We start from the raw sequence: 24,913 nt of genomic DNA, 5'->3' as shown, positions 1-24,913 counted from the left end.
CTAATGACAAAGGCCTCCATCTACAACATGCAGAACTTGACAATTACAGAGAAAGTTAGGGGCCTGGAGAGATGGCTGAGATTAAAAGGCACATACTGTGTTTTGAGTTCAGTTCCCAGCACTCACACCAGCCAGTTCACAACCTGTAACTCCTACTTGGGACTCAGCCCTCTGACGGCCTCCATGGCACTGTATTCATACACACTTACCCAGACATGTACACATACATGTGACTAAAACCCAAAATCTCTAAACCAAAACAAAAGAACCCCAACAATCCTACATTGAGAATGGCACTCCACTCTTTCTTCCCTGTTTCCAGCCTCATGCAGTCACTGTATCAGCTGTATGTAGGGCTTCTCCCTGCTGACTGATGAGGGAAGTCAAGTAAGCTGGTACGTACACAGACTAGACCTGCGCCAGAAGATTCTGGACTCAAGTGAAGCCAAAGCTCACTGGAGCGGAAGGCTCAGTTCCTAAGTCACTGCCTGGGGCTGACAAGGACATCCCTTTTGGGGTTTGTCTTCCATAAATTTACATCTCACTTGTGCCGATACCTCAAGAGAATGCAAAAGGGACATTGACTCCATGGCTATATTGAGAAAAGTTATCAGCTGTTGGACACAGAATTCATCTCAGGGATCTGTCCTTCTCCAGTAGGCTATGGAGAAGCTGCTGCAGATAAGCAATGCCCAAGCATCTCAAAGAGCACGAGAGCAGTGACTGGCAGACAGCAATAATGCTGACCTGAAGGCAGTGCAGACACCACAAAGGCGAACAACTTTAAAGACATGAAGTCTTTCTAGTCTGTTTAAAAAAACCAAAAACCAAACCAAAACAAACCAAAACAAAACAACAACAAAAAAACCAAGCTGTGGGGCTAAGGAAACGATTCAGTGGTAGGTGCTTGCACTTGCCTAGCATGTACTAGGGCTCTCAGTTTGATCTCCAGAAATGCATGAAAAAAGAAGAAAAAATCAATGGACAACCAAAAAGCACAAAGAGCAGGGTATGGCAGTGCAAACCTATAATCCCAACACTTGGGAGGCTGAGACAGAAAGGTTGCTGCAAGGTCAGCACCAGTCAGGGCTATAAATAATGGTGATGATGGTTAAATAAATGGGTACCCTGGGATTTAACCCAGTTACTAGAGTTCTTGTCTAGCATGGTATGAAGTTCTGGCTTAGATCCCTAGCAGTGCAAAAAACCTGCCATGGTAATTGTGCTGGACAGTTTTATGTCATCTTGACACAGCTAGAGTTATCTGAAAGGAGGGAACCTTAACTGAGAAAAAGCCTCCATATGATCCCACTAAAGGGCAGTTTCTTAACTGGTTATTGATGGAGGAGGGTCCAGCCCATTATGGGTGGTGCAATCCCTGGGTTTGTGGTCCTGGGTTCTATTAGAAAGCAGGCTGACCAAGCCATAAGGAGCAGGCCAGTAAGCAGCACCCTCCATGGCCTCCGAATCAGCTCCTGCCTCCAAGTTCCTGCCCTCACTGCTTTTGATGATGAACTGATATGTGGACGTATAAATCAAATAAACCCTTTCCTCCCCAAGTTGCTTTTGGTCATGGTGTTTCATCGCAGCAATAGAAACCCTAACTAAGATAGTAATGCATGCCTATTATCCCAGTAGTTGGGAAGTAGAGGCAGGAATATTAGAGGCTAAAGATTATCCTTAGCTACATAGTAAGTCTGGGGCCAGCTTGGTCTACATGAGACCTTGCCTTAAAAAAAAAAAAAAAAAAAAAAAAGAAGACACAGATAATACAAGTAGTTCACAGAACAATAAAACATGAGTTTTAAACACAGGAAAAGAAACAATTATTAGGAAGAAAGGTGTGAGCAACAGCTCAAAAAAATTTGGCAATGACTTCCAAACTTAACCAACTGTTGTGGATCATGGTCCTCAGAACAAAATAACCACTAGCTTCATCAGATCATCTGTAGCTTCTTGCAAGAGACCATTCCAATCAGGCCTGCTGACTGTTGACATTCCCTCAGAGGAGGAGAGGATAGGGAGGATCATTGGACCTGGGCACAGTGCCAAGGCTTTCCCTGAAGAAGCCCCAACACAACAGAACAACCCAGATAACTAGAGGGCAACTGTGGTCACCCTTGTGTTACAAAAGGAGATTCCAGCCACCCCTCAGCCATCTATATCTCTGCCCTAGTTACACCTGGGGTAGAGTACAGGGGTATCTTGGAAGGAGATAGAGTACACAGGCTGGGGAAGGGTAGCTGAGGAGAGCTCCCTCCATGCAGCTAAGGGAAGCAGGCCACCATCCATGCTAGGTGAAGACTCCTCAGAATGGCTGCTGCTCTGGGGATCTCCCAGGCTCCTGCAATAACCTCTCACCCGTGCTCTGTAAGCCCACTAACATGGATTCTCCAGGGTGAATTCTGGTGGAATCTTACTTTTAAGAAGGGGGCAGATGTTTATATCTCTACAGGGAAGGACTTCTCACAACATCGATGATGTTTCCGAAAACTGTTCACAGCAGCAAAAGGAGGTGTTTACAGAGGCTGTGCTGTCAGTGTCTGCCAACCTGGGACAAGCTGAACCACCGGAGAGGGAACCTCACCTGAGGCACTGTGGGGCATTTTCTTAATTAATGATAGATGCAGGAGGGCCAAGTCCAGTTTTGGCAATACCACTCCTGGGCAAGTGGCCCTAGGTTGTATAAGAAAGCAGGCAGAGCAGCCCATGACCATAGAGCCAGTAAGTAGTATTCCTCCATGGCTCCTGCTGAGTTCCTGCCCTGGCTTCCTACAGTGATGGACTGTGAACTGGAAGTGTACAATAAACCTTCTCCTACCCCCAGGTTGTTTCGCTTGGGCTGGGGCTGCAGCTCAGCATACTCACGGAGACTGCTGCCCGAGAATGCACAAGGTTCTGCGTTCCATTAACAGGACTGTGGGGGAAGAGGGAAGGAAAACAAGTCTGTCCTCACTGGAAATGAATGGTCTCTAAGATGGACTCAATGGAAAAGGAGAGAAGCAGAACACAATGTAATTTAGGGAGAATCAGAAACATGCCCATGCACAAATACAACAAAGCCAAAAAACCAAAATCACGAACAACTGGTGGCCTAGGAAGAAACTGGCGTCTACTGAGCAGTGGAGACTTACTTTTCTTAATGTACTCTTCTTACCCCTTTTCTAAATTATTACACTCATTTAGACATTGTTTTTAAAAGGCAAATAAAAAACCAAAGAGCATCCTGGCCATTTCAATCAAAGCAGAATATCCCATCAATGCTATAACCCCCCAGGATATCCTTCCAATAAAGGAGGGGAAATGCAGAAACCTCAATGCCTGCTGAAGGGGCAGGATGTTTGTCTATACTCCCACTGAATAGAGGACCCTTGAAAGGGGGTGCTCGCCCCACCACCATCCTGACACACACCCTGGTAATGGCACAGAGTAGGCCAGAATTTATGATGGGAGTTAAAGTCACTTTAGAGTTCCCTTGCAAATGGCTATTTTGGGGGAGGGTGAGGTAATGGTAAAAATCTGATAGTTTTAATATTTGAGACATGACAATAAGTTGTATAATTCATTCCTTGAGCGTCTGTTGTATTATTATGCGCCACACAGAACGCTTTCAAAGCTGAGAATAAAAGAATCCAGTTCAGAGTGCCTAGGAAGGCTGGATCTGCCTGTGGAAGGATGGAGCCGAGCACAGAGCTGCGACAGGAATCTGGACTACTGTGACACTGGAGTCGCCTGAGCCCTGAAAGGACAGACCCTCCGATTATCTAGGAACTATCAAGAGAGAAAAGAGACTGCAGCTCTGACAAATTTCATTCCAAAAGCAGTTAACTGCCCGGAGAGAACAAAATGGTGCCCTCTGATCTCACCATTTGGGGACGTTTCCTGCCAACGCCTGCCTCTGCCGGACCACATTGTCATATCAAGTTATCAGAGAAAATGATGAATAGAGAATGTTCTTGGAATGCAGGCAGATGGAGAGAGTACAGAGGCCACCTCGCATGTTTGTTGGCTCTGCATGAGATAATTTTCAGTGGGAGAGCTCAGTTTCTGTCAGGGTCGGAGTCACCTTCTTTAGGACCAAGGCAAAGCCTGCCCCGGCAGAGGACAAGATTGAAGCAAGCTTCAAGGACAGCCAATTGCTTCTGGGGTCTTTTCTCCTAGCAAAGGAAGGTTGTTTCTCATCTAGCTTGTACAAGAATCAGGAATAGGAAGAAGGCACTTAGAATGACAAATATAACTGCGTATAGATACAGAGAACAGGCCTGGATAGAGACTCAGAAATGTACACTGGTGTTTCCCATGGAAATGAAAGAGATGGAAGAGGGTGTGGGAGGAAGAGACAGATGATGATATTTTTAAAGGTACAGGTACCATCCCCAGTACTGTGGAGAAACAACTGAATAAGCATCCACTATTTGAGAAAGAAATAAATGTAAGCCCTGTTTTATAGATGGCCAACTGAATTGGATTTAGAACCCTCAATCCCATAGGTGGAACTAAAAACAAACTCTTGAATTCCTCATCCAGGCCCAAGAACACTCCCTTTTACTTATAATTTCCTGCTACCTAATACAGAGGCAGATTTCATCACATAAAAAGTCACTGTCTTCAAGGAAAACAGAGTCCTGAATACCATTCTAGGCTCAATCCAATCCAACCACTAACAGAAGCTACACATTCTGTCTCCCACAGGTGAAATCAAGAAACCTGACATTTGGCAAGACAGAAAAACCTGTTGTGAGCAGAGGTCACCTGACCAGGGCTTATAAGCACTCCTGGGAGAACATGACTGTTATTTATCAGCTCTGCTGGTTCACAACACACTACTTTTGTGGGGCAGCTGACACATTCATGGTAGGAATTCCTGCTTAATATAAAACGGTTTGGCAAATTAGATTAAGGCTGGCTTATTTAAAGAGACATAATGCATCCTTCACAAAAGATGCAGTGAGTCCTTGTCCTTCCTACAGTTCTCGTCTGCAATGAGGGAAATGAAGAAATTAAGGGACCACACCCACCTTGAGCCTTGTCACCTGGGTCGGGGTCTGGTTTCAGTCTTTTCACACTATTGCCACTCTCTGAGCTGTAACAGAAAACAAGGTGATTTGAGCTGTGTTGACTCTCAGGGATCAACACTGAGGGAAGGGGAGGAGCAGAGATGCTCATCAGAGTCTGGGCCGTCTCAAGGCTGCGATGGCTGAAATGAAAGACAACATTTCACTTCCAAGCCTCTGCCCAAACACAAAATCTACCTTCTGAAAAATCCAATGACAGAGTGTGCCAATTTTGGCTTTCTGTTATCTTTACCATTCAACTTGGGTAGAACCACTGATGGAGTTCAAGAACATTTACACATTTTCACAATGACAACATTTAAATTATAAAAGGAAATATTTCTGATGACATGTAGAGTCACCCAAAAGATTTTCACTAAAAGAGTAGCTAAAGAATATGTTTCAATGGAGAAAGACATTACAGTAGAAGAAGAGATGGTGACGTAAGTCTAAACGGGCATCTCATAGTCTAATTTGTGGCATGAAACACAACAAAGTCCTGGGCAATAGTAGAACACAGAAGAGAGCGAATGTAGCATGAGATCTGATGGGAGGAGCGTTATGCTGGGGAGATTGTACCCACAGCCTCTCAATAGTAGGCAAGTGCTCTAGCACAGAGCTGCAGTCTCAGCTCAAGGTCTTCTGTTTGCATAATTTTTAAGAAGGTAAGATAGCTATTCATATGCTTGCCTGGTAAATTTCAAGGCCCTATCACTAAAAGAGTACAAATAAAGTATATATAATAGAAAGAAAAAATAGTTTAAGGCCTTATTCATTTCTCCTCCTAAAAGCAAGACTATAAGGAAAAATGTTTTAAAAGGTAAAAGGGAGGATGGGGATAGCTCAGTCAGGCAGACTGTAACCAGTGCCCTAGGAAAGCTGTGGTTCAATCCCCAAAACAGCGTAAACTGGGCATGCTGGCACACCCCTGTAATCCCAGTTCTTAGATGGAACAGGAGGATCAGAAGTCCATGGCCATCTTTGGCTATACACTGAGTTTGAAATCAGATTGGAATATATACACCCTGCTCTATAAGTAATAAACAAATACAGATAAATAAGTAAATATAAATGAAATTTAAAAAAATAAAAAAGACAGCACTAAGATGTTAGAAATTATATTTTAAGATCTGAATAAATACAGACTACACAAACTAGTAAAAACAGATTAAGTGAATACATTTTAAAATCATTTAAAGGTGGTTATCTAAAAAACTTAAAAAAAGAAAAACAAACTCCAAAAAAACTTAATACCCAAAAAGATTAAAAGTGGAAGCATGGGTCAGCAGAGAATCAAGGCAAACAGTAGCATGAAAAAGGCTGGGTGGTGGCTGTTCCTCACTGTCAGCTTGACTACATCTGGGACTAACTAAGACCCTGGGGTTACCACTGTTCTACTGCTGTGAAGAGACCATGACTAAAGCATTTGACTCAGGCCTTGCTCACAGTTTCAGAGGTTTCATTCATTATCATCAATCATGGCAGGGCGTGTAAGAGAAAGACAGACAGAAAAAGACAGAAAAACAATTTTCTTTAAAATCACTTAGAACATTAATCCCAGGAACAGGTGACACAGTCTAAAGCCCAACCAAAAGAATTAGGATATCCAGGCACAGTGGATACTAGAATTTAGGAGGTGAGGCAGGTAGAGAGTAGCCTGCTCTATACAATAAATTCCAGGCCACCCAGGGCTACACAAACAAAACCAAAACCAAACAAACAACCCCCCCCCCCAAAAAAAAACTATGATATATAAACCACAATACTACAATATAATTAAGTTAGAAATTAGTAAGGAAAAAATAAAGACAGAATTTCATAGCCTCTAAGATACTAGGATTATAAGGGTTAGTAGTGTATGTATGGGGAGGGTTACATTAGAACCAAGTATGGAAAAGTTACCTCAATATTGAAAATTTTAAATATGTTTCAATATTATTTCTGAGACAAAGAAGAAATTACAGTGGCAATTTTAAATACACAGTAGGAATTATAAAACTACTTGATGAGAGCTGAAAGAAGTAAACAGAATTGAGTGCCTCTAATCGAAAAGACTGAAAATAAATGAGCGTGGGTATCCCACAGGACGTTATAACAATAAAAACAAGAATAAACCTGAAAAACAGCAAAGATGATCTCTTTAAAGATAAGAAACAGGTTTGTTTTTGTTTTGTTTTGTTTTGTGATGCTTCACACATCTGGAGGCTTCCAGATTTTCACCAGGGATCTGAATCGTACATGCACCTTCTAACAACGATGACTCTCACGCTTTAAATTTATTAAACCGGAATTAGCATGAAGCCCCAGAGTTCATATATTGACAAACTCTCAGGTTATTTTGAATAAACTAGGGCAGGGGAGATCAGAAACTCCTGCCCCAAGAGGCTAACATGTCACCTTGCTACAAAAGCAACATTAAATGACATACTTTGAAAACCCAAGAGAGTCTCTATACAGATTAACAGATAAGCTAACAGAGCCCTTCCTAAATATGATATAAAGACTAATCAAGGGAGACAGTTGAAATACCCACTTGGCAACAGCGAGAGTACCCAGGAGGTAATTGCCCACCTGGAGAGCTCATCAAACTGGTCCAGGTCTGATTCCTGAGAGCCAATGAACTTTGAAAAGCTTATACAGGATGTTAAAAGATTCATGGCTTTTTAAGGTTCCTTCTTAGACCACTCACTGATCCTCCCTCTGTGCTGCTGTACCATGATGACATTTTTACATGTGCTCAGTGTTCCTAGGAACATCTGCAGCAGATAGATGTTGTGCCAAACCGCAAGACTGCATCAATACACTCCATTCAAAACATGTGGCTGGTTGCCAATACACCACATTGATCTTCCTAATAGACTGCACTTAGCATCATTTCACCCACAGTCTGGTTGGTCAAGCTGATTCAATCATTCTGGTGCCATTTCTGAATTTGAAAAGGGAGGAGCAAATATGACAAAGAACTCATCAGAATTTGTGGTAGTGCTTGTACCCCGCATCAGTCAAAACGAGCTGTAGCCAGGTCTGTAGCCCTGTCACAGCTGCTGCATTCTCCCTCACCTGCCTGCCAGAGCCCTGGTGCCCAGCCCATCAGCATCTTTCTAAGCCTCCTGACTCCTCCCCCGTGCCGTCACAGCTCACCAGCCGCCATCCTGAAGCACTTGCGGCCTCATCTACCTAGAAATACAAAAGCTCAAACACGGCACTCTTGCTTTATTACTGTATGACCGTGGACAAAAGTTCTTCATCTACCAAGTAGTCTTTCCATCTGTAAATCGGGTCATAAGAAATGGCGCTCTGTGGAAATGTCTGTGAGATCACTAGAGGAAACGTGACATGTAGCAGATGCTCAATGAAGAAGCGCTACAAGGCAGTGAATGAGTGATCCAGTCAGTCTACGGTCAAAGGCTATAGGGACTCTAAATCTGGAAGGGGTCGAAACGCAAGCACACTGACAGCCTTGTCACAGCGACATGCTGGATTTGCACTGGCTCCCGTTACCAGCGGCATTTCAGAGGATAGGGCCAGAGGGAGATTTACACCGTGTGCACACTGCTGACCTCTTATGCTTCACAGCTCCTGCCAACAGCTTAGCCTGGGAGAACTTGCTCTTGGTTTCTATGGGTTTCACAGCCAGCTTCTTCTCTACTTCTTTATTTTCTGCAGAAATTCCAACCTTGTTGAGATTACTGTGAGTTACAAGTTAAGGGTCAGATTAAACAAAAGGAAGAAATGCTACAAAGCAAAGGTAAATCTAGAGAACAAACATAACCCACAAACCCCTTGGCAGAACTTAATGAGACCTTCCTGCCTTGTCAAGTGATTAGGATACAGGCCTAAACCACCAGATCCTGAGTGTATGTGCACAAATGTGTACATGAATGCAGGCATGTCTGTGTCACTGCACGCATGTGTGGAAAACAGGACAACCCCAGGATTTGTTTTTGAGACTTGTTTCATTAAGTAATCTCCTGCCTCATACTCCTGAATGTGGCTAGCCCTGTCTAGGCTTTTGGGCTCTTGTGTTACATCTGCAAAAACCTCATTTAAAATCTTCTTAGTGGAAGTACTCTAAGGCACCATCAGGACAAGCTGATCCTCACGGCTCACAACTAAATGCCACTGATAGTCATGAAGACATTCTGCAAAACTCAATTTCACCCTTGGGGAGACGAGACTTATTTCTAAGGAAGTCATACATAACTTCTCAATTTCCTTTATATTCCTAAAGATCTTTGTTTTGTGGCTGGTAAGATGACTCAAGAGTAAAGGCACTCACCACAATCTCTAGAACTCACATGGCAGAAGGGAGAATAGACTCCTACAAGCTGTCCTCTAGCTTTCCACATGTATACACACGGGGGGGGGGGGGGGGGAGGCAGGTAGGCAGACTGGATCTGATGATGCATGCCTCTATTCTAGCTACTTGAGAGAGTTAAGCTCTACCCTGGGTTAAAGACTAATCAAGCCAGCCTGGGAAAGTTAGAAAGATCCTGTCTCTGACTAAAAAGTAGGAAAAAAGGCTGGGATGTCACTTAGTGGTAGAGAGATCATCTAGCATATGCAAGGTCCTAGGTTCACCCCCCAGTACCACAAACATGGAGAAAAGGCCTAAGAAGAGCACTTGTCAGGCCATGTTCACTGCTAGCTCACAAGGTCTGCACCCTGCTGCTCTTTGCACTAGCACCAGGCTCCTTCCAGTCTATGCTCTTCTTCAAACTTACTAAGCAGGTAAGTATTCTGATGACGTGCAAGTTGCTAGGATGCAGGAGTGCCCTGCTGGACAACAGTGACATCTAGTGCCCAAGAAATCTAAGAAGCAGCCTTAGAAAAATGGAGACCTAGATATCAGACATAGGTCATCCAGCTAGGTGGCAAATGTCTTTACTGACTGAGCTACTTTAACAGTCCTAAATCTTTATTTTCTTAAAATTATGTTTAAGTGCATGCGCATGTGTGCACATACATGCATGCACGTGCACACACACACCACGCACACATACCACAAACACAATGCACATTTCCAGGCAAGTGCACAGCAGTCAGAGGGTCCAGTAGTCAATTCTCTCTTTCTGGATCTCAGGAATCAAACGTGGGCCATCAAGCTTTAACCACTGAGCTCATCCTGTCAGTCCTAAAAGTTCATTTTTATAATTTTTCATTTTTATAAAAGAAACAAAACCCTTAATTTTCCTAGGATTAAAATGTCAAAACCATCAGCACATTGTGGTTTTTAATCTATAACTCTGTCACTAAGGCTCAGAAGATCAAAAAGAGAACAAAACCTACTCAATAATTTAATACCAAAATGTGAAAAAAATGAGCACACCAAAATATACATGTATTTTTAATAACAAGACACAGATTTTTTTTAAAAGTTTAACTTTTCTTTTCTTATTTTGGTTTTTCCCAAACAGGGTTTCTCTGTGTAGCCCTGTCAGTCCTGAAACTCACTCTGTAGATCAGGTTAGCCTCAAAATCACAGAGACCCATCTGCCTCTGCCTCCCAAGTGCTGGGATTAAAGATGTGTGCCACTATTGACCTGCTAACTTTTCATTTTTTTTGAAGCAGAGAAAAAGACCATCAAGATGGCTCAGCAGGTAAAGGCACTGCTGCCAAGCCTGACAACCTGAGTTTGACCCCTGGGGTCTACAGGTGGGAGGAGTGACCCACCTCCATATGCATGTTCCTATTCTCCAACAAATAAATGTTTTTGGGAGTTAAAGAAAGTTCCAACCTTTGACAGGGAGAAGCTAGTAATATTTTTTATTCACATTCAAAGTACAAGGATTTTTCCTCCTTTTAAACCCTTCTCCCTCTGAAACAAACACATCTCAAAATTTTCAGACTTTATTAGATAAGGCACTCTGTGTGTATGGGGATGGGGCATGCACATATATGTGGAGGCCAGGAGAGAACATCAGTTATCTTTCTCTACCATTTTCCACCTTACTCCTTTGAGATAGGGTCTCTCACTGAATGTCATTTCATGCCAAAGGTAGCTTTAGCCAGATTGGCTGGCCAGCAAGCCCAGGTATTCTCTGGTCTCACTCTTCCAAGACAGCCATACCTGTTTTTTTTGTTGTTGTTGTTGTTGTTCACATGGGTGTTGGGGAGTAGAACTCAAGCCTTCGTGCCTGTACAGCAAGCACTTAGTACACCACCCAGTGAACCATTTCCCCAGGCCCAGATAAGGCCTTTTTTAAAAAAAAGTTTATTTTATTTCATGTGTAGTGAGTGTTTGTCTGCATATATGTATGTGTGCCACATATGTATAGCATCTGTGGAGACCAGAAGAGGGCATCAGATCCCATGGAACTGGAAACAGATGATTGTGAACTGTCACATGGGTGCTGGAAACTGAACTTGGGTCCTCTGCAATAGCAAGACAACAACTGAACCATCTCTCCATCTTCCAGATTTTTAATTATACAATTTTAGATATGCATAATTTTCCTAAATACTAGCATAATCAACTAGAGTACTACTATTTACATAACACAAATCATAGCTCATTTGTATTCACAAGTGTTGCATTATAAAATATACCATGTTAAAGAGCAGAGCCAAGAGTCAGCATCTAATATAGAGTGCCCATAAATAAATATCTAATTCCTCCAATCCTGTCTTCCCGTATCTGGCTACTTGGGTGTTTGGGATCAGATATCTGCAACAAAGGGCCTGCTTTTCTTCAGTCTTGTAAGACATCTATCAGAACCCGCCCAGTTTCCACCTAAAGCCAGTTCTCTACTCCAGTGTCACTGCAGAAAGTTCCTGGTTCTTTCCTTAAGCTGAAAATGAGAGAGCATTTTACATTCCTAGCACCCTCTCTAGAATGTTCCTCTGGTGGACATTTATCTGTTAGTCTGTCAACCTAAAACAAAACAATTTATGTGAAAACTATACCACTACTTCCTTAGAGGATAAAAGCCTGGTGTCTGAAACATGACACAGAAAGGTCTGCCCATCTTCACAAATGTGTCAGCTCATAATAGTATTCTAGAGTCCTCAGGGTAGAGGTGGAAGTTCAGAAGAGTCAATCTTAGGTTTACAGTTCAAACTGAGGGGTAACTTGGTATCAACTCCCACAGCCTTAGACAGTACCTAAATGCTACTAACAGAACTAAGACTGGCAGCCAGTACTTATGCTCCCAGTTCTGACTGACACTAGGCCCAGTGCATCTGCCCACATTTCCTCCTACAGGTTAACTCGCACTGGGGAGGCAGAAGCAGATGGACTTCTGTGTGTTAGGAGTCAGTCTGGTCTACACGGTGACCTCCAGGCCGGCTGGGAGCGCACAATGACAATGTCCTGCCATCAATTATCAATTCACAGATAAACCCTGTTCAAACAGAACAGGGTTTACTCAACTTATACACTTGAAAAAGACAAATAAGCTTCCATACTGGAGGGGAAAAGTGAGAACGGCCCACCATTAGCTCCTACAGGTTATTTACTACAGTGCAGGCACTGGGAAAAATTAGTCATTCTGGTTGTGATAGAATTTATTTTACATTCTAGAAGTGAAAAGATAAAATGAGCCAAAGGAAACAAATGAAAATTTCCCCTATTTAAAACAAAATTATGGGGCTTGGGACAGAGCATGTGCTTAGAATGTGTAAATGCCTGGATGCCACTCCAAGTATCGCCAAATGGGATTACAGACAGCAACCAGAAGCTGCAAGTATACAGGTTCATAGGGAGAGGAGTGTAGAACTGAGACCTCAGCCATGAAATGCTAGCTGTGGGCAATCTGAAGGAAGAACATCTCAGATTGAAGAAATTATGAATTTGAGGCCTTGAAATGGAATCCATCTGATGAAAGAGGAACCTAGGGGCCAGAGGACATGAAAAGTAGTTACAGAACACAGAGGCAGGTGATCTGCTCCAAGTCATGTAGAGTCTTGTGCAGTCCAACTAAAGAATGCTGATGTAAACCAGGCATGGCGGTGCACATCTTTAGTCCTAGCACTCAGAAGACAAAGCAGATCTCTCTGAGTTCTCTGCAGCCAGGTCTACAAAGTGAGTTCTGGGTCAGTCACAGCTACATAGTGAGATCTTGTCTCAAAAGAGAAAAAAAAAAAGGTTGGGGATAAGAGTAGAAATGGAAACCAATTAGTAGTGACCCTAGCAATACAAGAAATCCAGAGTGGAAAGAGACAGCAAGATTTAGACAGGGCAGGTCTGAGTACACCTGGTAAGTCGTTTTGGCAAATGCAGAGTAGAGAAGACCGGGAAGAAAAAAAGAAAGAAAACAAACAAACAAACAAAAACTCTACTGTGGCATGAACTGAGAGTTCATCATCTGCTAAGTTACATTTGGAGGTGCCCATTAAGACATTCAAAGGCATATGGTATACGTAACTCCAGCACTCAAGACCCAGGAGGAACACAAGTTCGAGGCCAAGCTAGTCTATGTAGTGAGACCATCTCAGGAAAAGGGGGAAAAAGTTGGATAAGTAGATGCTTCCAACAAGGTAATATTAAGTCAAAAAAAAAAAGAAAGAAAGAAAGAATGATCTTCCTTGTTCCCTGAACCCACTGTAGGAATAGTTCTCAGGGTATGGGAGGGCTGTCTACCCTTGCTAAAAACAGAAGAGTAAGAGGAATGTTTCTAAATACGCCTTTTTAGGTCTGGGGAGATGGTTAATGAGTAAAAGCACTGTTTGGCAAGCACGAGGACCCAAGTTCAAATCCCCAGCACTCGTGTAAAAATCCAGGCATGGTGCAGACAAGCAGACCCTAGGTATTTACTGGCCTGCCAGCTTAGCTAGTGCAGCAGGACTCAGGTTCAGCGAGCGGTCCCATCTCAAGGGAACAGAGCAGGACACTGGATGTGATTGTCTTTGGTTTCAGTAGGTATGTACTGTATACACACAGGCAAATAAAAGGCCATAAACATGCCCTTTTAAATCTCAGGAAGCAACTTCTCCCCCAGAGAGGCTGGCTACATCGTCCATCTGCCTAAGCCTAATCCTACAAGGCAAGAATATCCGGCTACTGACTATGACAATTTATGCCTGGCTGACCCTGGAAAATGTGGACTTCTGATCACAACAGACGTGCACAGGCAGCACGCCCACTGGCCACAGCCGTCAGTCGTCAGTCAGAGGACACCGTGCTGACCCTTCCTGTCCGTGAGGACAGCGAGCCGCGCTCCAGCACAAAGGATATTCTGTACTCCTTCAGCTCCTCCAGCTCTTCTTCTCGCCGCTGCTTTTCTATCAGTTCCTGCTGACGAGAGACCTCATCAAGGAAGTTGGTCTCATCTTCATCTAAACCTCTTACCATATTTTCTGAGGAAACAATTGAACAAGGGATACTGAGAAGACTAAGAGAAAACAGTCATCTCTGACTTTTCCTTTCCTACATTAAAAGAAAAAAAATTATTATGATGTGTGTACATGCGTGCCATGGTACACACATGAAGGCCAGGGGACAGCCCTCAGGAGTCAACTCTCTCCTTCCAGCTGCGGGACCCAGGGATCAACTGGCACAGCAAGCACTTGTACCACTGGCAACACTGGGCAACACTGCCCCTTTTCCTTTTAAAATAAGCAGCAGATTCTTCGGACAATTAAAAAAAATAACTGTTAAACACCATGGCTTTTTTTATAAATAGCATGGCACAAAGTCAAAGCATTTCTCCCATTACTAGATATCAGCACAGAATTCAAATGGTATCTTAAACTCTAAGTAAAAATGTTCAATGTGGTTTAGAAGGCAGAAGATGGTCTTTTTTCTACTGGACGAGCTTCTGAAGACTGGATTATTAAGATAATTCTATTGCTAGTAATAAAGACAGTTTCATGAGGTCAAAGCACATCAGAAGGCCCAGTGAGCCCTTCAGAATGTGAACTGTATGAAGCTTACTGAATTTGAACTGCTCCTCATACTCCTGCTGCTTCCTGTCTTTCTGCTCCTGGAGCCGTTCGTACAGAGACCGGGGGTCATAGGCCTCCTCTGGACATTCTGAAAGGAAGACGGCATAAAGGAGACACAGAATTTAGGCTGTTTCATATTATTTTGGAATCACAAGGAGCTAGAAAAATAGCTAAGTGTCTATATTGTCTGAAGATGAAAATATCAAAAATAGCAAAGTCTACAGCATCTTTTGCCCCTCAGTCAGAAAGTGGCAGGTGGTTTGCAAAGGCAGCTATTAATGTTACACTGCTAACTGGATGAGCAGCTGGTCAAACCTATTAGCAGCATCCTCAGTTCAAACTGTGCCTCCTCCACCTGTGACAATGGAAGAGACTAGCAGACTCTCCTGGAAGGCATGGTGGTGGGCAGAAGAAGGCAAACATGGAGCACTCTAGCCCTGCTGTGGAGACTTCACATGGGTAACTTCGCCCTGTTCCTAAACTCTAACAAGGACAATTAGCACCTTCTTGGCAGAGTTTTATGAGGATTAAAGAATTAAACAAGGAGCTGGAGAATTGGTTCAGCAGTTAAGAGCACTGGCTACTCTTCCAGAGGACCCCAGTTCAATTCCCAGCACCCACATGGTAGCTCACAATTGCTAACTCCAGTTCCAGGGGACGCAGCACCTTCATCCAGACATACACCAATGCACATAAAAACAAACAAACAAACAAACAAACAAACAAACAGATCGTTAGAAAAGAGTTAAATGAGTGTCCAGCTCTAGGTCTATATACCTTGTGGATCTTCTGGTTTTCGAACCTTTTCCCACTCTTCTTGCCTCCTTTTGCGCCGCTCATCTAGCTCTGCCTCGGACACAAACCTCTTTTTGATGACAAGGTTACCATCATCTCCTCCATCCATAATGGAACAGTCTGCAGGGGGGAAATCTACAATATTTTGAAGAATTACAACTAAAATTCTGAAGAGAAGGGCTGGGGGTGTAGCTTAGTTGGTAGAGTGCTTGCCTATTATGCATGAAGCCCTGGGCTCAATCCTAGCACCTCATGTCCTGGGTGTAGTGGAACACGTCTGTACTCCTCATGTACTGGGTAGAGTAGTACACGTCTGTACTCCTTGCACATGAGACGTGCAGTCTTTCAGGTGTAGGCTATCCTGGCTTATCAGGCAGAAAACATCTGTGTTTTCCAGTCCGTGAGCAGTTCTGGAATCACTCTTTTGCCACGATGTTCCACAATGTGTCACAGTGAAGGTGTTTCTCTGTGCCACCACTCCAGACAAAGGTGGGCACCCACCTGTTCTCAGCGCCCACCCTGCTTTCTAGCTGTAGTATTCATCACCGCGCCCTCTTTCAGCTGCTACTTCAAGAGCGCAACACTATCTTGGTTTGCCTGTTCTTACCTCCAAAGCAGATTCTAATGGAGAATCTCAGGGACTCAAGGAGTCTTAGTCAAGTCCAGTCTAACAGCAGGGAGGTGACAGACCTAGACATAAAAACCATGAGGGAAGGAGTAAGACAAGGAGACCAGGCTCTCCTAACTCTCAGCTCAACACTCTCTGCTGTCTACCCTGCCCTTCCTCCCTGTAAATTAGTGGCCACATCTGTGACACTCAGGACTCTGACTTCAGGTTTCTCTTTTTTGTTGTTTTGTTTTTTGAAACAGGGTTTCTCTGTATAGTGCTGGCTGTCCTGGAACTTGCTCTGTAAACCAGGCTGGCCTCAAACTCAGAGGTCTGCCTGCCTCTGCCTCCTGAGTGCTGGGACTAAAAAAGCGTGCACCACTGAACAGGAGACGGCAGGTCTTTTTGACTCCTACAACCCAAGCCCTTTATGCACATGCTTGTGTAAACTATATCACACTTCCTTTCTACTCTTTCCTGAACTCTTTGGAGAAGGAAATAAAGATAGGAAAGTCTTACTCCTTTTCAAAGTAAACATTTTAAAACTGGGATGTAGCTCAGTGGTACAGAACTTGCCTGGCATGTGCAAGCCTTGGATTTCTTTTTTCCCTGAGGAATTATGGTAATTAACCATCTACTTTGACATGTTTTGTGTTACATACGATACAATTATCTACCAAAGATGCAAAAACTCAACCCAGTGTCTATTCCAAGATGATCTTTGACAACAACCAAATAATAGTTCACTGGAAAATAAGTCTGGGCCCAAAGAGATGGCAGTAATTAAGAGCACTGACTGCTGTTCCAGAGGTTCAGGGTTCAATTCTCAGTCCCTACATTCTGGCTTACAACTGTCTGTTCCAGGGGATCTGACACCTTCTTATGGCTTCTTTGGGAATCAGGTATACATGCGGAACACAGACATATATGTAAGCAAACACCCATACACATAAAATAAATAAAAACTTAGAAAGTAAGTCTACTGCTATGGTATAATTCTTTTGTATACTCTAAAGATTTGTGCCGGGCAGTGGTGGTGCACATCTTTAATCCCAGCACTCGGGAGGCAGAGGCAGGCCTGGTCTACAAGAGCTAGTTCCAAGACAGGCTTCAAAACTACAGAGAAACCCTGTTTTGAAAAAAAAGATTTGTCACTTGTATTGATTTAATAAAACACTGGTTGGCCAATAGCCAGGCATGAGGTATAGGTGGGGCTGCAGAGGAGGCAAGATAAGAAGGCCTTACTGATAAAAGGTACCAAGCCACACGGCTAAACATAGACAAGAATTATGGGTTAATTTAAGTTGTAAGAGCTAGTTAATAAACCTGAGCTAATAGGCCAATCAGTTTACATATTAATATAAATCTCTGTATGCTTCTTTGGGACAGTATGGCTGGGCTGCAAGACCGGGCAGGACAAAAATTTCCATCTACAGTCTGAAAACAGCAACAATTTTGCAGCTTTTACCACGTGTTATATGCTTTTGATGTGCATTATCAAATTTATATGCACACAGAACCTATGAGAAATACTCTCTTTATAAAGTTGAAGCCCAAGTTGTCATTTGTTTAGATTATACACATACCATGCAATAGAGTTGAGAATCAGATCCAAGCCCGACATCTTTTTATATTCTAACATATGTGGTGGCACATGATTGTAACCCCAATACTCAAGAAGACTGAGGCAGGAGGATCATGAGTTTAAGATGAGCCTGGAATACACAGCAAGTTAAGGCCAGCCTGAGCTATCTAAGGACCTGTCACAAATTTTTTTTCTCATCCTTACCTACTTCATCATACTCCTCCCCAGAAACCACATAATCTCGGTTAAAACAAAGACACGGCTGGACATGCTGACCAATACCTGTAATGTCAACACTCAAAGGTAAGGGCAGAAAGATGGGCTAGAGGTCAATCTGTATTACAGTGAGACCTTGTTTCAAAAAACTAAGGGCTGGTATCTTAGTTACAATTCTGTTGTTGTGAAACAAACAAAAACCCAAAACACCATGATCAAACAACCTATAGAAAAGCTTTTCATTTGGGACATTGGACTCCTGGGGGTGCGAGCACATGGCCATCAGGCAGGGACCATGGCAGCAGGCAGGCAGCAATGGTGCTGGGGCAGCAGCTAGAGAACTTACATCTTGATCCACAAGAACGAGGCAGAAAAAGAGCTAACTGGGAATGGAGAGGGGCTTTTAAAACCTCAATGCTCAATCCTGGTCACCCACCTCCTAATCCTTCCCAAACAGTTACCAACTGGGGACCAAGCGTTCAAATATATGAGTCTGTGGAAACCATTCTCATTCAAACCACCGCAGCTGGGAATGCAGCTCAGTGTACTAGGCGCTGGGTTCATCATCAGCATTGGGGGACATGAGCAAGAGGGGCATGTTCATTTCATTTTTTCTATGTCAAATCTGAGTGCTGAGAATGCAATGTTTTCGTTTAGTAAAGATAAAAATTGGAACTGGGCAATAAACCCAAACATTCAAAACAGGAGAAATCATCTCAGCTTGAATCCTACTGTTGGGGTTTAGTTCGATACAAAAATGAGAATTGTGAAAACTACTAGAAAGAAAACCGAGTCAGCTGAGGGAAACTTTGACCCCCACCTGGCCCACAACGCAGCTTTTTCTGATGCACTCAAAGCCTCCACTCAGATGCTTAGGACAATAGCAGGACTGCCCTGTCTCTGTGACGTTGCAAATTTCCTCAAGCTTTTCAGAGCAATCTCTTAGGAAACAAGAGCCAAAAGCTTACAAAATGTCCCCAGCAGAGACTGTCCCAGCAGGCACTGGTGGAATGGGAGTCATGCTGAGCCCTGGCTTCCCTCTGCTTTCCCTTCTCTACTGTTTGCTGAAGCTTCCCTTCCCACCCTGTATTAGCTGTCTGCTTTCCTCCCTGCTCCTATTTCCTAGAGAATAACTCACCACAGAAACGGTTCTTCCAGCCTTCACCTGGCATCAGAATCCATCACACACACCAAGGAGAGAAGCAGCAATTCCTATTTTCAACCTTCAAGGTGGGCCACTGCACACCCTTTCCAGGCAGCCAACTCCCTCTCAACCTTACAGTTTTGCTCTAAAATCTGTTCTATGAGTTCCACACATAAATTTAACCCATCAAGATGAATCTTCCAACAGGACAATGCTTCAATTATAGGAAGGTAACTCCTACTCTCCCCTTAGCTTGCTACTTTTCTAAGGCAAACGTTCGGTATTTTAATCCTACAAGACAGACAGAAATGTGTTTCAAAGCAGTGAACTTGCCTGGCCTGGTGGCACATATGCCTGTAATCCCAGCACTTGAGGCAGGTACAAGAAGATCAAGAGTTCAAGGCCAGCCTAGGATACATGAGACATACCTCAAAATCCAGGTTAGTCAAATGCCTCAGAGAGTAAAGGTGTCTGCTGCCAAGCCTGATGACCTGAGTTCAATTCCTAAAATCCACAGGGTGGAACTAAAATTGGGCTCCACGTGAGTGTGTGTACACAGACAAACATTAAAAAAAAATAATGAATAGCCAAATTCTGCATATTCTGTATAATAGTCAGAATATTTCTTCTCCAAAAAAACATTCAGATCTCTCAAGGATTACAACTGTCTTACGGTCAATAACTACAACCATGTAGCTCACACCTGTAAGTCCAGCACTGGGAGCCTGAAGCAGAAAGATCCTAAGTTCCAGGTTTAATACTGCAAGGCAAGCCACTTAAGTTTAGACAGTTTTCAATATAACCTACTCAATTCCAACCAATCAACAGCAAGTGCTTTCTGCTGTGCTCTTCTTATCAAAGGGACACAGGCAATGACAAAGACCATGGACTCTGACAGCAGGAGACTTAAGTTCAAACCTTGGTTCTGCCAGGATGAGAACCTGGGATGACACTGAGTCAGTCACTTAACTCCGCTGAGCCTTGACGTCCTTATCTCCATGTCACACTCACCAAAGGTGACACATAAAGTCTGGGTGGGAAAACCAGACAACTCATGCAAAGTCCTCGGCACGGTTTCTGGCACATTTCAAGATGATTTGAAAGGTTTCCTGTTACCCAAAAGAATTGTGTCAAGCTCTGGGCAAGGCACAGTAGTGAGAGAAACTGTGTGTACTCAAGAATGGGAAGAAATTAGTCATAAACAAATACAACCTTTACATGGAAAAGGAGCTCCATCAAACTGAGAAAACATGGAACTTTAATGTGCACATATCCAATTCTCTCTACATGTAAGCTTTTGCTATTTGTCCAACACTGGACTAACTTTATGAAGTACACAAAAAGAAGTTAAGGTCAATAATCTTGCACTTAAACTGTATAATATGGTACAAAATAAACCACCAAAGTGAAGAGTACAGGCACAGTTAGGTACTTCAGGAGACACACATGGATGGATGTCCCCAGGCTCAAGCCTTGGACATGCACCTTGATTCTTTTCCATTCTTTATGCCCCAATATCCCACTTGTCACCTAGTTCTGCTTTTACCTCATAATAATCTCATCTCAATCCATTCTATCCTTTTATGGGAGGTGGGCCCCTTCCTTTCTAATTCTTTTCCAGGACTCCATCTTGCATGGACTACTTTCCAAGTATTCCATAGGTCGTTTCTGTTCTAGCCTCCTCTCAATTCATTCTTCCCGTTATCAATCTAATGGCCCTTCTAAAAGGTAAACTTGCCTGCTACTACTGTCCGCCTGAAATGCGATTTATCATCACCACCGGCCCCACACACACTAGCATGAAAATCAAAACGTTGAATGACATTGCCACAAATAACGCTTGTGGGTGAAATTACCTTGTGGGGGAAGCACTTATATCAGAGTAAAGTCCATTTTCACCTGTGTGATCCCCTCAACTGTCTCACTCCCCCATCTTCCTAACTTAATTACAATAATCCCTCCACATAGGGCACCGAGAGCCACTCTGTACATCTCACAACCTGTCTTCTCTGCGAAGTTTGCCCAGGCTGTTGCCTCTACCTTGCTTTATCTTTGGACCTCACATGAACTTCGCTGCTCAGGCTCAGAATGAAGATCCCCACCTCTAAGAAGCTTTCCGTGTCCTTCTAGAGTAGTGGATGCATATTTCTTTCCTGAGTCCCTACCATATACATTTAAAACTCTAGATAGCACCCATTAACTATGCTTTACCACTGCTGAATGTTCCAACAGCTCTTTACCCACTATCAGCACAGTGTGGAGCATGTCAGGTGTATAATAAATATTTACTAAATAAACCAACCACTAGGAGGAGCTAAAGGATCTGAGCAGGGAAAAAAATGCATTCGACGAATATTCCCAAATACTGTCCAATGTTAACCAGGCAACAGTGGCCATTACTCAAGGACTTACTGCAGTTTCAATGTCTCAAGGAATTCTGCTCAAACATCAGTCAACTTTGAGCAACAGGAAACACAAAACCAAAACTAAAACAACTTTCTTTGTTACACAATCGAGCCATTTTTAAAAAATAACTCTTGCTAGCTTCCTTTTACTCAGTGGTTCTCAACCTGTGGGTTACCTCCCCTTTGGCAAACTTCTGTCTCCAAAAATATTTAATTATAGTTCCTAACAGTAGCAAAATTAGTTATAAAGTGGTAACGAAAATAATTTTATGGTGGGGGGTTACCAGAACTTGAGGAACTGTATTAAAAGGCCGCAGCATTAGGCAGGTTGAGAACCACAGCACCTGATTAAAAATACTTGTATCGGGCCTAGTGAGATGGCTTAGTGGGTAGAAGAGCTTGCTGTGCAAGCCTGGTAACCTGAGCTTGACTCCTGGAATTCAGACGGAAAGAAAACTCCTGGAGCTGCCTCCTGACCGCCACACAAGTTCTATGGCATCTGCATCCTTACACTCACACATATGTCTCTCTCCCTTTCTCGCCCCTCCACACACAATTAATTGACAATATTTAAAGTTTTTTATATAAAAAGCTTGCACTGAGAAATGGACCTTTTTCTTCAGATTTCATACTAGCTGTTGATTCTGCAGTACAGAAGTGGCCCATACCCTCTGCTGAAGTACAGAATTTAGGGATTTAGACTGCATTGACTTCTAAGTCCTATTCCTTAGCCAAATTTTCACAAGTTATACTTTTCCCCTTTTGCTTGCTAAAATAAATAAAGGTAAAATACAAGCAGACAAGAGCCCAGGATTATGGAGACCTAACTATCAAGATCAACCTAGGAATGCAGAGGATTTACTGGAAGGGCTTATTTTGTTGAGCCTTCTGTATTTAGTTTTAGGAAGACTAAATATTTAGTGCACACCTTTAATGCCAGTGTACACTCAGAAGGCAGAAGGATCTCTTTGAGTTCCAGGTTAGCCTTGTCTACATGATGAATTATTCTAGGACAGTCAAGGCTATCCAGAAAGATCCTATCTCAAGGAAAGAGAGACTGACTGATTATAAATACAGTCAACTTTTCTTTACTTACCCAGCTTTTGTTTTTCAGGGTAATTGAAGTTAAACTATGAAATTAAATATTTTTCACAGTGCAGATTAAACCTAGAACATCTTACAAGCTAGGCAAAGTGCACCACCACTGAACTACAGACTCAGCCCAACATTATTTTTAAGAGAAATATTCAATGTTCTTCAATATGGATTTTGTAGAAAATCAAAATCACTTTCTTTAAACTTTAAAAAAAATAGAGGATTGAAATATTTGAGGCCAACCTGGTTTGTTATATAGTGAGACTTCTATCTCCAAAAACAGCCATGCCTTACAAATTTGTTTAACAGCCAAAAAACAAAGATGTTTCAAGGCAGGGTAACTGTTACACACTGCACTACTGTATTTCTACTGGAGAAGTATTTAATTTCCAGGCTTGTGAGACAAAATAAGTGGTGTCTTAAATAGCATATTCTGCAAGTTCTAAAATACACAACTTACAAAGTAATTGCTATCCTAGAACCGAAAAAATTAGTCTGTTTAACTAGTGCCATGATGCAAGTTAATGAGATTTATTTTCCTATGGAATTAAATTTTGTGATGGCAGACTAAGTTTACAACAGGCTGACCATCACACCCTTCTAAAATTAAACCCTACATGTAGAAATATACTCAGGGAGCCAGGTGGTGGTGACACATGCCTTTAATCTCAGCACTCGGGAGGCAGAGGCAGGCGGATCTCTATGAGTTCGAGGCCAGCCTGGTCTATTAAGAGCTAGTTCCAGGACAGGCTCCAAAACTACAGAGAAACCTTGTCTCAAAAAGAAAAAAAAAAAAAAAGAAAAGAGAAAAGAAGAAAAAAGACAGAAAAAAGAAATGAAATATACTCAGGGAATCAGAATTCTTCTGTGTTATAAGGCTTTAGTTAAGGTAGCAAAAATAAGCCAACCCATTTTCTTTTGTCAGTTGACTGCTTTCCAATTAACATGTTAGTCTTCCTAAGCTTCAAAACATCAAGGAGATAGAGGAGATGACTCAGTGGTTGGGAGCATTTGTGTGGTCATCAGGACCACAGTTTGGATCCCATCTTTCAAGTAACAAGCTTCATGAGTCAGGCATACTCATACTCATATATCATACTATAATCCAAGCTCTGACAGGGTGGAGACAAAAGGGCTAGCTGAGACTTGCTGGTTTGCAACCAATCTGCAAACACCTAAGTCCCAGGTTCAGAGAGACTCTGCCTCAAAGGAATAGACAAGAAAGCAACAGATGATACCCAGAACACTCCTGTACCCTCCATGTTCATGGAAAGACAAGAATGAGGGCCTGAGTGAGCATGTGTGCACACACAAACCTAGATTATTTTATTTATTTTTAAAGAAAAACACACGGTGGATCTAAGAGCAAGTTACTTGCAGAGACAGCCTAACTAAATTGCTGAAAAGACTACTCTCCGGCCAGAAGACACTGTTACCAAGCAATAGTAATTTAGATCAGGCCAACTTTTCCTTATTATAAAACTTCTTTAGAGAATGACAATTACTTAACAAAGAACTCTGCTAATACCTATTACTGGACAAAACAGTCAGTGGGGAAGTAACACCAATCTTCTAACATTTAAGCTTATAATATACTACAGTAGCAAGAGAGCTAATGAATCAAAATGAGATTACAGCATAAGCATTTTAATCTATATTTAAGATATGTATTATACAGGGCAGTTTGTAATAAATTTCGAGGCAAAGAAACATGCAATTATATGTCAAGTAGTTAATGTATTTACATATGCACACAGAATCTTTCCACAGCACCAGGTCGCAATCTCCTCTTATATACATCTAATTCATCTCCTTACACTCAAGGAAAAAGGAAAACTAATGGAATATTTGCCCTTTAGCTGGTGTTCAGCACTCTACTTCACACTTAACTCTCAGAATAAAAACAATCCCATGTGCGAGTCTCATTTTTCGTGTATTTAGCTACATGCTGTGACAAGTGAATGCAAAGCAACCGCTCCTCTGGAACTCAGGGAAATCAAAACACCAGTATCTTTTGGTCCTGTCACCCCAGCCCAGCTCCCCCCCCCCCGCCCCATTGGGAAGAAGACACAACTACATTAAAATTTTTCAGCATTAGTCTTCAACATGGTGCCTTTCTAAGAAAT

At 42.6% G+C, this 24,913-nt stretch overlaps 2 protein-coding genes across 6 annotated transcripts in view; one reads left to right on the top strand and one right to left on the bottom strand.

Moving 5' to 3' along the window:
• Cpne2 (copine 2) overlaps nt 1–4,894 on the top strand; it is a 48,265-nt gene extending 43,371 nt beyond the window's left edge. For all 3 annotated transcript variants that reach the window (XM_038312600.1, XM_038312598.1, XM_038312599.1), the window contains exon 16: nt 4,693–4,894. In XM_038312600.1, the coding sequence (XP_038168528.1) occupies nt 4,693–4,872 (180 nt within the window). In that variant the 3' untranslated portion in view covers nt 4,873–4,894. The remainder of the gene's footprint in view (nt 1–4,692) is intronic.
• The window catches only part of Psme3ip1 (proteasome activator subunit 3 interacting protein 1), a 32,354-nt gene that overhangs the window by 2,470 nt on the left and 4,971 nt on the right, over nt 1–24,913 (bottom strand). For all 3 annotated transcript variants that reach the window (XR_005283312.1, XM_038312603.1, XM_042054226.1), the window contains exons 2-7: nt 16,343–16,425; nt 15,718–15,870; nt 14,930–15,028; nt 14,231–14,352; nt 8,615–8,745; nt 5,019–5,083 (exon numbers count right to left, since the gene is read on the bottom strand). Coding sequence is in view for 2 of the 3 variants with exons in the window: in XM_038312603.1 (XP_038168531.1) it covers nt 5,019–5,083; nt 8,615–8,745; nt 14,231–14,352; nt 14,930–15,028; nt 15,718–15,844 (544 nt within the window). In the remaining variant the exon portion in view is untranslated. The remainder of the gene's footprint in view (nt 1–5,018; nt 5,084–8,614; nt 8,746–14,230; nt 14,353–14,929; nt 15,029–15,717; nt 15,871–16,342; nt 16,426–24,913) is intronic.

This window comes from Arvicola amphibius, chromosome 15 (assembly GCF_903992535.2).
Source record: "Arvicola amphibius chromosome 15, mArvAmp1.2, whole genome shotgun sequence".
Lineage (NCBI taxonomy): Eukaryota > Metazoa > Chordata > Mammalia > Rodentia > Cricetidae > Arvicola > Arvicola amphibius.
The sequence above is the reverse complement of the archived record's forward strand: the minus strand, read 5'-3'. Positions and strand labels throughout refer to the sequence as shown.